Source organism: Rhinolophus sinicus, chromosome 15 (genome assembly GCF_057876585.1).
Source record: "Rhinolophus sinicus isolate RSI-liver-muscle chromosome 15, RSI-T2T, whole genome shotgun sequence".
Lineage (NCBI taxonomy): Eukaryota > Metazoa > Chordata > Mammalia > Chiroptera > Rhinolophidae > Rhinolophus > Rhinolophus sinicus.
This window is the reverse complement of record NC_142515.1, coordinates 119109218-119121805: the sequence shown is the minus strand read 5'-3', so window position 1 is coordinate 119121805 and position 12588 is coordinate 119109218. Positions and strand designations below refer to the sequence as shown.

General features: G+C 35.6%; 1 protein-coding gene across 3 annotated transcripts in view; it reads left to right on the top strand.

The window, feature by feature from the left end:
• NAA15 (N-alpha-acetyltransferase 15, NatA auxiliary subunit) overlaps window positions 1–12388 on the top strand; it is a 124289-nt gene extending 111901 nt beyond the window's left edge. For 2 of the 3 annotated variants that reach the window (XM_019730820.3, XM_019730818.3), the window contains 4 exons: window positions 645–743; window positions 4745–4891; window positions 5814–5911; window positions 7248–12388. In XM_019730820.3, coding sequence (XP_019586379.1) covers window positions 645–743; window positions 4745–4891; window positions 5814–5911; window positions 7248–7448 — 545 coding nt within the window. In that variant the 3' untranslated portion in view covers window positions 7449–12388. The remainder of the gene's footprint in view (window positions 1–644; window positions 744–4744; window positions 4892–5813; window positions 5912–7247) is intronic. The other variant, XM_019730819.3, reaches the window with a different exon arrangement.
• The last annotated feature ends 200 nt before the right edge of the window (window positions 12389–12588 follow it).

Here is a 12588-nt window from a genome sequence, read left to right as displayed (position 1 = left end):
TGGTACCAAATTAGGGAAGTCTTAACAAAGAGGTGGTCATAGAGGAGGCTTGGAACTATGGTGCGTATTCTGTTGCAAATTTCCATTCATCAGGTAGAAACACTACTGAAACTTGGGAGACACAGGGTTATGCATGGGGGAATAGCATAAAAATTAGAAAATGACTGAAACTCTTCCTTTCTGGGGAGGAGGGGACAGCCAGGGATTGACAGGAGAGGACAGGTCAGTCGGGTAGGAGGCAAACCATTTTACATGTCACAAAACACAAGAAAGGAGAAAAGGAGATAGTGTTAAGCATAAACGATGTTTTCTAAGTAGCGGGAAAAATCCCTTTGTTTCGATTAAATTAAAGGAGGTTAGGAAATGAAATGGCTTCAGATTTGTTTTCTTGCTTATATGGTGTTAGTTCAGATTTTGTTGACTGCCATCTAAATTATTATAAATCTTTTTTTCTCAAAGAATGTTGTGTGGAAAACATTAGCTAATGTTGCTAATCTGAAGAAATCATTTACTTTAGTCATATGTTGTAGTTCAGATGGTTTGACTCTAAATTAGTTTTTCTATTTGAAAGGTCTTAGTCCTCCAAAGGAGGGCATTGTATTTTATCAAATGATCAAAATATATCTTACTTTTTCTTTTTATAGAAAAGTTTCTTTTGATGCTACAATCAGTAAAGCGGGCATTTGCTATTGATTCTAGTCATCCCTGGCTTCATGAGTGTATGATTCGACTCTTTAGTACTGGTATGTCTTTGTTTTCCATTACTTAAGTATTTGATTATAGTAGTTGATAGTGATTGTATAAGTGATCTTTACAAGTTTATCATAAACTCAATCATTTTAAAGCCGTTGCACATTAAATTAGCTGAGAGAAAAAAACAGGGGTCTTTTCTTTGTATTGAGGGTCTTTATTTTAAGACTAGAAATGTCATGTATTTCTTGACATCGAATTGTTCACTCCAGATATTTGAGAATCACCTTTGTTTCTAAAAAGTTAACATGTAAGTTGAAGCTTTGAATCATATTTTATGTTAAGCTTCATAGTAAATTGTTCTAAAATTGAACAATCTCTTTGAAATTCACTGGTTATCCCCTTATCTGTGTTTAGCACAATTTGAATCATACAATTTTTGTTACTAAATACAGGTTAAAAAGAACTTTAAAACATTGATCATTGTACTTCTCAAATATTTTGACAGAAAGATTCCATACATTAGTTTTAATGTGAAGTACTATAGAACTGCAGAATTTTAGAGAACAGAAGTTTCTCTAAAATTTTCTGCTTATTTTCTCTCATTTTATAGTTGAGAAATTTGGGACACTTAAAGATTAAATTACTTATTCAAGGTAACTTAGATAATTAGTAATGAAGCAGGGACGAGAGTCCAGGTCTTCAGATTGTTCTTTCTAGTAATTTAGATAATGTACTCCTGTAATCAAATAGTGTTGATATTGTTGTTTTGGTTTTTAAGTAACTGGAGAAGGAGAAATTGAATGTTTCCAACCTGCAGACTTTAGAAACACTATTAAATTAGCTATCTAATTGCTAACTACCCAGTCCAATATGAATCCATACATTATATAAAATAATGAGATTAAACCAGACATCCCAATCATTGTTTTGAAAATTGCTAAATTGTCCCAATTAAGAACACTGTTTTGTCTTCTAAGAAAAAATAAAGCCTAGGGCTGGCCCAGTGGCATAGGTGGTTGGAGCGCCGTGCTTCTAACACCAAGGTTGTGGGTTTGAGTCCCAGACGGACCAGTGAGCTGCACCCTTTACAGCTAAGATTGTGAACAACAGCTCCCCTTGGAGCTGGGCTGCGGTGAGCAGCCGGAGGTTGGAGGTTGGCGAGAGCTGCCGAGGGTTGCTGTGACCTGCCAGCCAACAACTGGCGACCAACTGCCTCAGCCCCGGGGGGGGGGGGGGGGGCCGGGGGGGGCCCCAGGCTCATAATACCAGTATGGACCAGGAGGCTGTGTCCTACACAACTAGACTGAGAAACAACGGCTTGAACCGGAGGGTGAGGGGGAGTTAAAGCCTTATTTAAATTATATTTATGCTTGTCAAAGATATGATTCCTGTTTTAAAAACTGAGTCATGGAAGTGTTTTTCCTCAATGTTTTTAAAATCAGAAAGTAATAAATAATATATCCACATTATAGAAAATAGAAGAAAGAACTGCTATATTTAGACAAAATCAAGAAATTTTTTTAGTCTCTTTTTTGTATTAAAAAATGCTTTGAAATCATGCATCAGAAAATTAAGGCTAAAAATAATAGTTTTAATCCATTCTCGATTAGGATGGAGTACACTTAAACTGTTTTCAAAAGTAACATAAACACTTTGTTTTTGTATGATCGATTCTTTCCTGAAAGGTAGTAAAATAATAGATATAAGTGCTATGGGAGTTAAGAGACTTTCCTGTGAAATACGAATTAAAATTGTCATTTCTAAATGTATTTGCTTATAATGAGTGTATGGATTGATGAACATGACTATTTTCTTGCATCGGTTGTTGCAGAAAATTGAAATGCTCAGGGACTTCAGAGGAACAAAGGCAGGATTATTGAATGTCCTTGTTAGCGATCCCCATTGCCCCAGGTGTTCGGCTAACATTGTCAGAAAGAGATTTACAAAGTGATTTTTGTTTTGACTAAATTTAGGCCATGAAAGCAGTGATAATTTGTAGTGATAAAGAAGCACTGTGTCTTCAAAAAGCGTTCTAGAAGTTGGATATACTGCTTAATAGCTTTGTTAGGAACAGGTGTGTACTTAGTACAACGTTGCAAAATTGGGGCATCTTTGTTAAACCCCACAGGATTCCTTTAAACCAAGTTGAAAGTACAGCCATATGGACGTTAAGCTAACTTCTTTAACTAGTAGCTCGTTTATTTGAACCACCCAATTCCATCGAATGATAGAAGAAATGCTGTTTATCATTTCATATCAGTCAATTATTTAGTTAGTAATTATGTGTAGAATGTTTCATTTGGATATTTACTACGCAAAAATTCAGTGTTTTTTAAACTTAGGGTAATGATCTGTTGGTGAGACAATGAAAGCAAGTTAGTGGGTTGGTCATTACCAGCATTCAAAAACAAAAAATAAAAATACAATAGAAAATACCAGCATGTTATTGCACAAAATAAGGATTAGTAAGAAACTTTTGCTTCATATGATAGGTTATGTAAATGGGATACATGTTTATCAGAGTACAAATACTTGGTTGTAGACAAGGTTTGAAAGCCACCGTCATAGTTGCTAACCATAAGGAAAACCTATTCATGTTTTCAATCTATGACAAAAATAATAACTACAATTTATTAAATATCTATTACATAATTCTTTTAATCTTAGCTCTTTCTTACTGTGATCCTTGTAGGTTAGATATCACCTCAGTTTTATAGATCAAGAAATAGGTGCAGAGAGGTTGTGATTTGTCCAAGCCTAGATCTATACCCAGGTCTGTCTGGCTCAAAGCTCCAGACTGTCTCTGTATACCAAATTAAAACGGGCATACCTTGTTTTATTGCGCTCTGCAAACTGCGTTTTTTGCAAATTGAAGGTTTTTGGTAACACTGCTTTGAGCAAGTCTGTCAGCACCATCCATTTTTTCAACAGGCTCATATGATGGTTAGCACTTTTTAGCACTAAAGTATTTTTTAATGTACATTGGTTGTTTTAGACATAATGCTATTGCACACTTAATAGATTACAGTATAGTATAAACATACCGTGTTTCCCTGAAAATAAGCCCTAGCCGGACAATCAGCGCTAATGCGTCTTTTGGAGCAAAAATTAATGTAAGACCCGGTCTTATTTTACTATAAGACCAGGTCTTTAATATATAATGTAATATAATATAAATATGTCTTATTAATTTTTGCTCCAAAAGACGTATTAGAGCTGATTGTCCAGCTAGGTCTTATTTTCGGGGAAACACAGTAGCTTTTATATGTACTAGGAAACCAAAAACTGTGTGTGACTTGCTTCATTGTGATAATTTGCTTTATTGTGGTGGTCTGGAACTGAACCTGCAATAGCTCTGAGGTATGCCAACAATGAAACAAAGCGTAACTAGGATTTAGTCCAGAAAAGTGTGGGTCAGTTTTTCCATCTCCAAATCCCAAGGCCTGAGAATAAGATGACTACAGTGCATTCATTATAGGAAAACACTTTGATGGTCCTTTGGAGTTTATTATGTAGTGATGGCTCAGTTCACATAACCCCTGAAAATAGAGGTCAGTGAAGTCAACCATTTTCTTTTAATATTGATAAGTTTGTAATGCCTTACTTGGGTATAAGAAGATGGAGATGGTGAGGAAAATTCTGTTGTCTTCAGCACTGCATATTTGCTGTGACATTATCTACCAGGTAGGTGCTGTCAAGGCCCTGCTTTGCAGACTCTTTAAAATTAATGGGGGCCAGCCCTTAGGGGTTTAGAAGGCTATGGAACTACATCTTTGGTCATCTCTTTTGCTTTCTGTTCTTTTCTGGAAATGAATCATCTGTCAATGAAATGTCTTTGAGTGCCTTTAGAAAGTCATTAGATTACTCTGCTGACACACATTCTTTAAATTTATATAGGTAAGCTCTTCAAATGTTGAATTATCTGTAGGTTTGTCTAGTCTTTGTCTATAATTGCTTTGTTTCATTGGCCTCATCAAGTAGATAATTTTTTAACTCCAACAAACTTTATCTGTTTCTCATTGCTAATAGAGTTTGTTTTTAATTTGTTCAGCAGTATGTGAAAGTAAAGATTTATCTGATACAGTTAGAACAGTATTAAAACAAGAAATGAATCGTCTTTTTGGAGCAACAAATCCAAAGAATTTTAATGAAACTTTTCTGAAAAGGAATTCTGATTCATTGCCACACAGATTATCAGGTAATCACTTTATTTTGTCCTTATCTCCTAGCCTCCTAACACAACTTCATTTTTTATTTTAATGGGTCAATGACAAGGTTACACATTGTTCACATGTAAGAGGCAACATGTGTCACATTTTAATCCATGAAAATTACGCAGCTTAAATATGCTTCCTATACGTTTGTTAATTTCTTAGACAAAATTATTACTATGAATCAAGGTCAGTCAGTTATTTCTCCTGGTTCAGCATAGGCATTACAAAGAAGCATGTATAACTGAATTTAGCCATGCAGTACGTATAATAAAGGAGAGCTCTCTATTTCTTTCTCCCATCAGTGTGCTCTTAAAATTCACTTGAATATGACCATCATCTTCAATTTCTCGTGTTTATGTAAGATATCAAACTTGGCAATGCTGAACACCTGAAACCATCTCACAGTCAGGGGTCATCTGGCAAGAGCCTACTAGTAAGCCAAAGTCTGGACTCAGTGGGATCACGTAGGTGGAGCCTTAGGGTGCTTTTAAAATACCTGGCTAAGACACCCAGCAGCTTTGTGTGCCCTTGTGTAATTGTGAATTCAGCTTTTTGGCTCATACCATCATGGTTGGGTATTCCCCTCAATCCCAAAGTATGCTCATTTTAGAAAGAAAACTATCCATGGTCCCACCATACAAAGACACATATTATTAGAATATTTGCATTTCTTCATCTCTTGCCTTAATCATTCTCCTAATTTGGACAGTTAGGCTGTTTCTGGTCTACCCTCTAGAACTATTTTTATTTTTTTTAAATAAAAGTGTTTCAAATGGTTCTTTTCATTTTTTTAATAAAGTGCCACGCTGTGTGCACATATACCTTGTATTTTATTTGAATAGATGGAGTGTAAGATGCTGGTTGTACCTTAAAATAAAACAGATTTCCTTTTTCCTTCTCGTTTAGCTGCCAAAATGGTATATTATTTAGACCCTTCTAGTCAGAAGCGAGCTGTAGAGTTGGCAACAACACTTGATGAATCCCTCACTAACAGAAACCTCCAGGTAAACTTTTTTGTAATCTCTTTGTAAGTGTACCTGATTCCTTTTTGTTCCTCTTTTTATCAAGAGAACAGTTTTCACCAAATAATTTTTTTGTTATTTATGCATACTGTTCTCCAAACCATTATGAATCCATGTCAGAAACTTACTTACATTTATTTAGGGTTGTGTGTTTGTTCACACATGCACAGTAGGCTACTTGGCATTTAATAACTAGTTTCACACCTGTCAACAATAATTTTTTTAGAAATGTTTTAGTAAAATCACATGTACATTCCATAGGTAATTTTGGATTTCAATTTATATGCATTTCTGAGCAAGCAGTGGTCTCATTGAAGATTCTGACATATTTAAGATGTATTTGTCAGAAGTTGAGTTTTAAATACTCATTTTATGTCATGTAAATATAACATGAGGTTAGGTAGCGTGAAAGATAATATGGGTATGTTGCAAACTACAGTTTTTAATTAGACTGAAAACAAAGGACAGCTGTTTTGTATGATAATAATCAACCAGATAAAAAAAGCACTTGCTGAAAGACATTTAAATATTTTCGTTTAATAGCAAATGAAGAAAATATGTTTAAGAAAGAAAAATTTGCCTCATTGGTTGTATCATTTAGATTAGAACCTTTCTAGACTGGCAAAGCTTGTTTAGGGTATTATATATCTGGAAAGTACAAACTGTTTTCCAAGTGAAAAGATGAAGAAAAACAACATGAGAAATACTGTCACCATGAATTATTTAGAAATGTAAGCAGACCTACTTAGGGATTTGGTTGAAAGAATTATCAATTTTCATGAACAAATTATTTTTACATATATACCCTTTGTGTTTGAGACTCTTTCCTGCTTAGTTATTGGACATAAATCTTAAGGTTCTCTTTAGTTTGAATACAAGGTTGAAAAACAATGTTTGACTTTGCCAACTGCCTCTAAGCCTCCAATAAAGTTAAAATGCTCAAGTGCAGTAATTGACATTGGTGTGTCAATTTTGACGTTTATATTCCAGGCCAGGCTAGGCAGAGGCAAGGTGGCCACGTAGGTTCCAGCATTTACTGAAAGTGGGCATCTCTTTAAATGTAGCACCTTACACACCTTGCTTGCCCAACCCCAGTCCTGGCCCTGCTTATACATTCATCTTTTACATTAACCCTGTAATTCTGAAGACACTAATTCTAATGGAATACAAAGGTGGGAGTGAATGCTTTTGTTTTTCTTACATGTGTATGTTGGCATCTTATTTCAGAAATCTGTTGTTAACAAAATGTCTGATAAATTCACAGTAAAAATGGCTTTTTGAACAAGTTATAACATGGCTTTTTTTTTTCTTTCTTTAGACTTGTATGGAGGTATTAGACGCCTTGTGTGATGGTAGCCTAGGAGACTGTAAAGACGCTGCTGAAGTTTATAGAGCAAATTGTCATAAGCTTTTCCCTTATGCTTTGGCTTTCATGCCTCCTGGATATGAAGAGGATATGAAGATCACAGTTAATGGAGATAGTTCTGCAGAAACTGAAGAACTGGCCAATGAAATTTGAACATCATTAAACAAGCAAATGGAATGACTTTGGACCATACCTAGTGTATAATATTTTTGTCACGCACCTGCTGCATTGCTCTGACTTACACAGAATGAGAAGAGTAAATGTTCTTGCCTTCAAATAGTGTTTTACGTTTTTTATCCTGCTGAAAAAGTATATATAAAATATCTAACATATTACAGGATATAGGTTCAGTTTCTTAAACATTAAAAGCTGCTAAAATTGAGGGGTAAAAAAAAGATACCTTATCCTCTTCCTACCTACCCTCCCATGTTTTTAAACTAATTTATATAAAATCTGGAGGCTGTTACAGCTAACAAAGCAGGTGTGTGGCAGAAATATTACTTTAAATTTGTCTTGTGAGATTTTACTATATCTCAGACAGCATAAATGCTGTTTTAGCACTGGATTCTTTCACTGAGCACAAAGAGTTGTTGGGGCTTTAGCATCTGTCTGGTTTTGTTGCGGGGTTGATTCTGGCCATAGGAAGTATGCAAATGTGAATCACTATTTACAGAGAAACCTACAACAGATGCTTCATGTTGTAGAAGCTGGGACATAACATATACCAAGCAGAATTCGAAGAAACCTAGAGAGTGTTCAATACGCTTGTGTTTCCAAAATTCACTGTACATGATCAGTTTGGTGTTCTTGTACCACAGTTTTTAACTGAAGGAACCAGTTAGAACAATCTCAATTTAACTAAAACTTGAAGAACTAAAATAACAATGCAAACCTTTCAGCATTGTTTTGGCCAAACTTGTTGAAACTGTAATGCAAGAACCAAATGCACTGTGATGTGGCACCAACTAATTAGCAAGCATGAATTTTTCACCCAAGAGTGAAAAAAAGAAAACCTACCATGGCTTGAAGTTAAAGAGCAGAACTCCTGACTACCATTCTATGACTGATCAAGAGACTAATAGTTAAAACCTCAGCAGGCCTTGTTCATGATATGCAGAAAAAAAAGTGCTGCAGTTTAGATACCTCTGGAATTTTTCCACAGTGTCACAGGTTTGTAATACTTGAAGCCCTACATTTCTAAGAATATATTTCTTGCTCAGTTGTTTCAGGCAAGCCCAAGACTTTGTAATTTTTAAAGGGCCCAAAAATTTTTTTTTCAATAACAGACCAGCTTCTTTTTCCTGCAGTTACAGATGTAATTTCCTTTTTGTTGTCAAACATAAGGTACCAAATATGATGCAATAAATTGTTTTGAAAAACAGTTGTGTGAATATTTCAACTAGTCTGTGTTGGGCTTCTGTGAAAACACACAGGTGGAAACAGAGGTGCAGGCCAGAGGTGGTGTGCTGGAAGGCTAGTGCAGGGGGAGCTTTATGGACAGGCCTGAGTGCTGGTGGCAGGAAACACCGAAATGCAAACGCAGTGCTGCTCTGCATGGAGATTTTATTGAGTGCTAGGATGGCGGCAGGTACTGTGAATGTAATTTGGAATTCATAATTTGAAAAGAAAACTGCTATTTTGATTGAGAAAATGAGCCTTAAAATGTTAAACCTCTACACTGAGAACTAGCCTCTGGCTCAAGGTTCTCATTGCATTTACAAGATCTGAGCAAATAAGACTAAAAATCATTGTATATATAACTGACCTTTTTGTGGTACTTTTAGTTTCTAGAAAATATATTCCAAAGGGAATTTTCAGGAGACCTGATCCTTTTACTGATTTGACAGTTGTGCTAAACTCAACCTTTCATAGTATGTTACCTGCATTCCACATCCCAGTCTCACAGTTTAGTGATGTAAAGAAAAGTACAAACTGAACTCCAGTGCTTGTTATGTTTTAACTGGTCCTGTCTCAGGAACATCTTAACAGATGGCAAAAAAATCCAACTTTTTAAAAAATTTCTCCTATGAGTGGCAACTGACGTTCTTGTTGGGAAAGAACACTGGTGCTCCCTCTGCCACTCAGAGGTGTTTGGAGGAGGCACCAGTCATGCGATGGGGGGTGTGTGTGAATTATGTTTAAACTCTACTGTATATTGAAATGAAATTCATATGTTTGTCTTGACAATGTTCAAATGATGTAGATTGTCTTAGGATGAATATTCCTAAGTACTCAGAACTCTCAATGCAGAGGCCACCGTGAAGAGTTAGATTCCCAACATATATGTTGTATTCCAACCCGATTTTGCTGGAACTATTGAATAAATACTGTATTTTCTTTCAGGTTTACTTGATAGTGATACATTGTCTGGTGTCAGAGGACCTTGACAGGGTCCACTGTATGTCCAGACATCACCCCTAAAACATTGTACTGTACTCTTTTGCCCTGAGTAGTATCAACTGGGTCATCTCACATTTGCCTCATTCTCTCAATTCCAAATGATACTGTGGGGGGAAAACAGGGTTAGAAAAACAAGTGGAAAAGAAAATGCAGTGATGTTGTAATCTAAACAAGTGCCTTATGTTTATTGCTAAGAACTGGTGTTATCAACCCTTTTGAGAAGAAAGGGTCCCTTGACCTGTATTAACATAGGAAAGTAAAGTTCTTTTTGTTTTTCTTCATATTTACTACTCTTGTCATTTCTCATTTAAAAAGTAAAATCTGACTAGTTAGTATACTCAGCTTTAATCAGTTAGTTGAATCATGCATTTTCAACATTTTTCTGTATTTATTATGCACAAGAATAAACTGTGATCTATAATGGCATGACTAAAAGTAGTCCCGACATTAGTTCATAGCTTTCCCGTGGGTTTTACCAGGCCCTTGTTTTTCACAGTGTTGTTTGTACTCCATGGTGTATTGCTATTAGAGCTGTGAAATGAAAGCTGTGATTATGAGAGACCAGGAAGGTGTCTAGATTCAGGTAGGATGTGATAAATTCAGGGAAGTCTCTCTTCTGCACAATTTCTAGGAATATTTTAGTTGCCATGTGTAGCATCTGTTTAGAAAACGGTGATTAAGTGTTGGATTTTCTCTCAAGATACGTATATACTTGTCTTAGTAATTACCAGCCTTAAATTTTGAAATTACTCGTAAGGGAATTCAAAGAAAGACTGACCTCTCGGATGGAAGGTGGTCTTCCTGTGCTAGCTCATGCTCCACTTCTGTAAGTTACTGACAGGGTTTCTCGATGCCATTCAGCCATCATCTAAACTTTGCCGAATCCACTGCCAAAATAAAGTCCTATGAAATGGCGTGTTGCACCATAGGGAGCTAAAAACTTATGTTTTGTTCCAGTTTTGATGGTTGGAAATCTCACAACTTGTAGCAGTAAAATATTTTTGGAAAAGGTTATTTATTGAATTGCACTTTCACCTTTCAATGTGCAACCTACAAGATGGATAATGAAATAAAAGTGATGGTAGTGTACAGGAGCTTCTGGAGGAAAGAATTTCTCTTATTTCAGTAAAGCAGAAGAGTATTATTAACATGCTCTAAGTTACACGCCGTATTTATTTAACACTGCTACCTCCACAGGACATCCTCTTCTGATGACATAATGGGCAGAGGGGAGGGAGCAGTGGTGCAGGAAAGAGTGTCTGGAGGTTCCCAGCCTCTCAGTTTATTCAGTTGCTTTTGAAGCAATGCCATTTTGGGATAGTAACCAAAAGAAAGGAAAAATTGGTACTATGTAATTTAGAACATTTACTAGTTGTCGGCTATAGACAAGCTTGGAATCAATATTTAGTGCTCTTTTATAGAGTTCTGTGTGCCAAAAACAATATAGATTTTGTTTCAAGTCTGCTTGTAGCAAGAGTAAAGTTGATACTTGGCGCTCCAACAAGACTGTAATGTTTGTAGTTCTTAACATTTTTTATATGAGACCTTGGTTTCTATTTAAGGGTCTGTTATTTCATACAAGTGGTACAATTCTTCCTAACAAAATAAATTGATAGTGATGAATGATAATGAAAAGCTTTTTATCTGTGATATAAAGATTTCTGCTGTTGCTAAGTCTTCAACTTAGCCCCAATAAGTACAAATTATCTTCTCATTTAGAAACAACAAGTGAAGAGATTTCTGGAATATGTTCTGGATCCCATGATTTGCTTTCAGCCAATAATTGCATTTGCCTAGTTACCTGTGTGCATTGTCTAACAAGAAGCCTCTCCATCCCATTCTGTGGCTATCATTCCAATCAACCATGGTTTCCTAACATTGACCTTTTTAAAACTTGCCACTTGCTTAGTTTGATCTGTAAGTTTATTGGGTCCGTTGTCTAGTGCTTGATGCCTCATTGCAAGTGGGATAGGGACTGAGTTTTCTAAAGGTTCTTCCAAAACGCTGGTGTTTCTTCGTTACTAATGAATAACTACGTCAGCTACTACCTCCCATCTTTCTTTTGAACTACTTATTTGCCTTCAAGTAGTCATACTGCTGGTTGATACATTTAAAAATGAAATGGGGGCCATTTAAAGAAATAGATAACAATAAGTCTGTCTCCCAGACACCTTCCCTTTAAGTTCTGAACTATGGGATACTAATTTTTCCCTTTATTAACAGTAAAAAAAAATAAAATGCATTAATAACAGTAGTCCAAGTATTCAGAAACTCATTCAGCTAGCATTGTTGTACTGTTTACATTATTTGCTCAGATGTTCATTGAAAAGGACCTAAGAATAAGCCAACTTGTAGTTTTGTTTTTTATAACTAGTTTTATGTCAAGAGCCTATTATTTCAAACATTTAATTTCACATAGCATTTTTCATTCACCTGCTAGGATGCTTTTTATTTGAGAGAAATGTCTAATTACATTATGAAGTTAAATGATTAATGCTTTGGTTCAGACTCGTAAATCCAGTTCCAATGTGATGTATGAAATCTCTAGGATTTACACTGGGTTCATTTTAGCATAAAGGTACAGTGACTAGGATAATACATAGTAGATATTTAAATCCTTGTTAAATTTGCTGTAAATATTATTACTGCTCTACAGATTGTAGAAAATAGCAATAAAGTACTATTAACTTTCAGGTCACCTGCAAAGGCTCACAAATTTTTTATCCCTTATCTTGATTTAGAGTATTCCCATTCATCTTCGTCTCGTCCCTCTCTGTTGGTCTTCAGGAATTCCCTCAAAACCACAGATCCATTATATTTTATTTATATTGAATGGATTTCTCACATCTTTCTTTTTTTCCTATAGTTTGTCAGGAATGGGTGTGACCAGCCT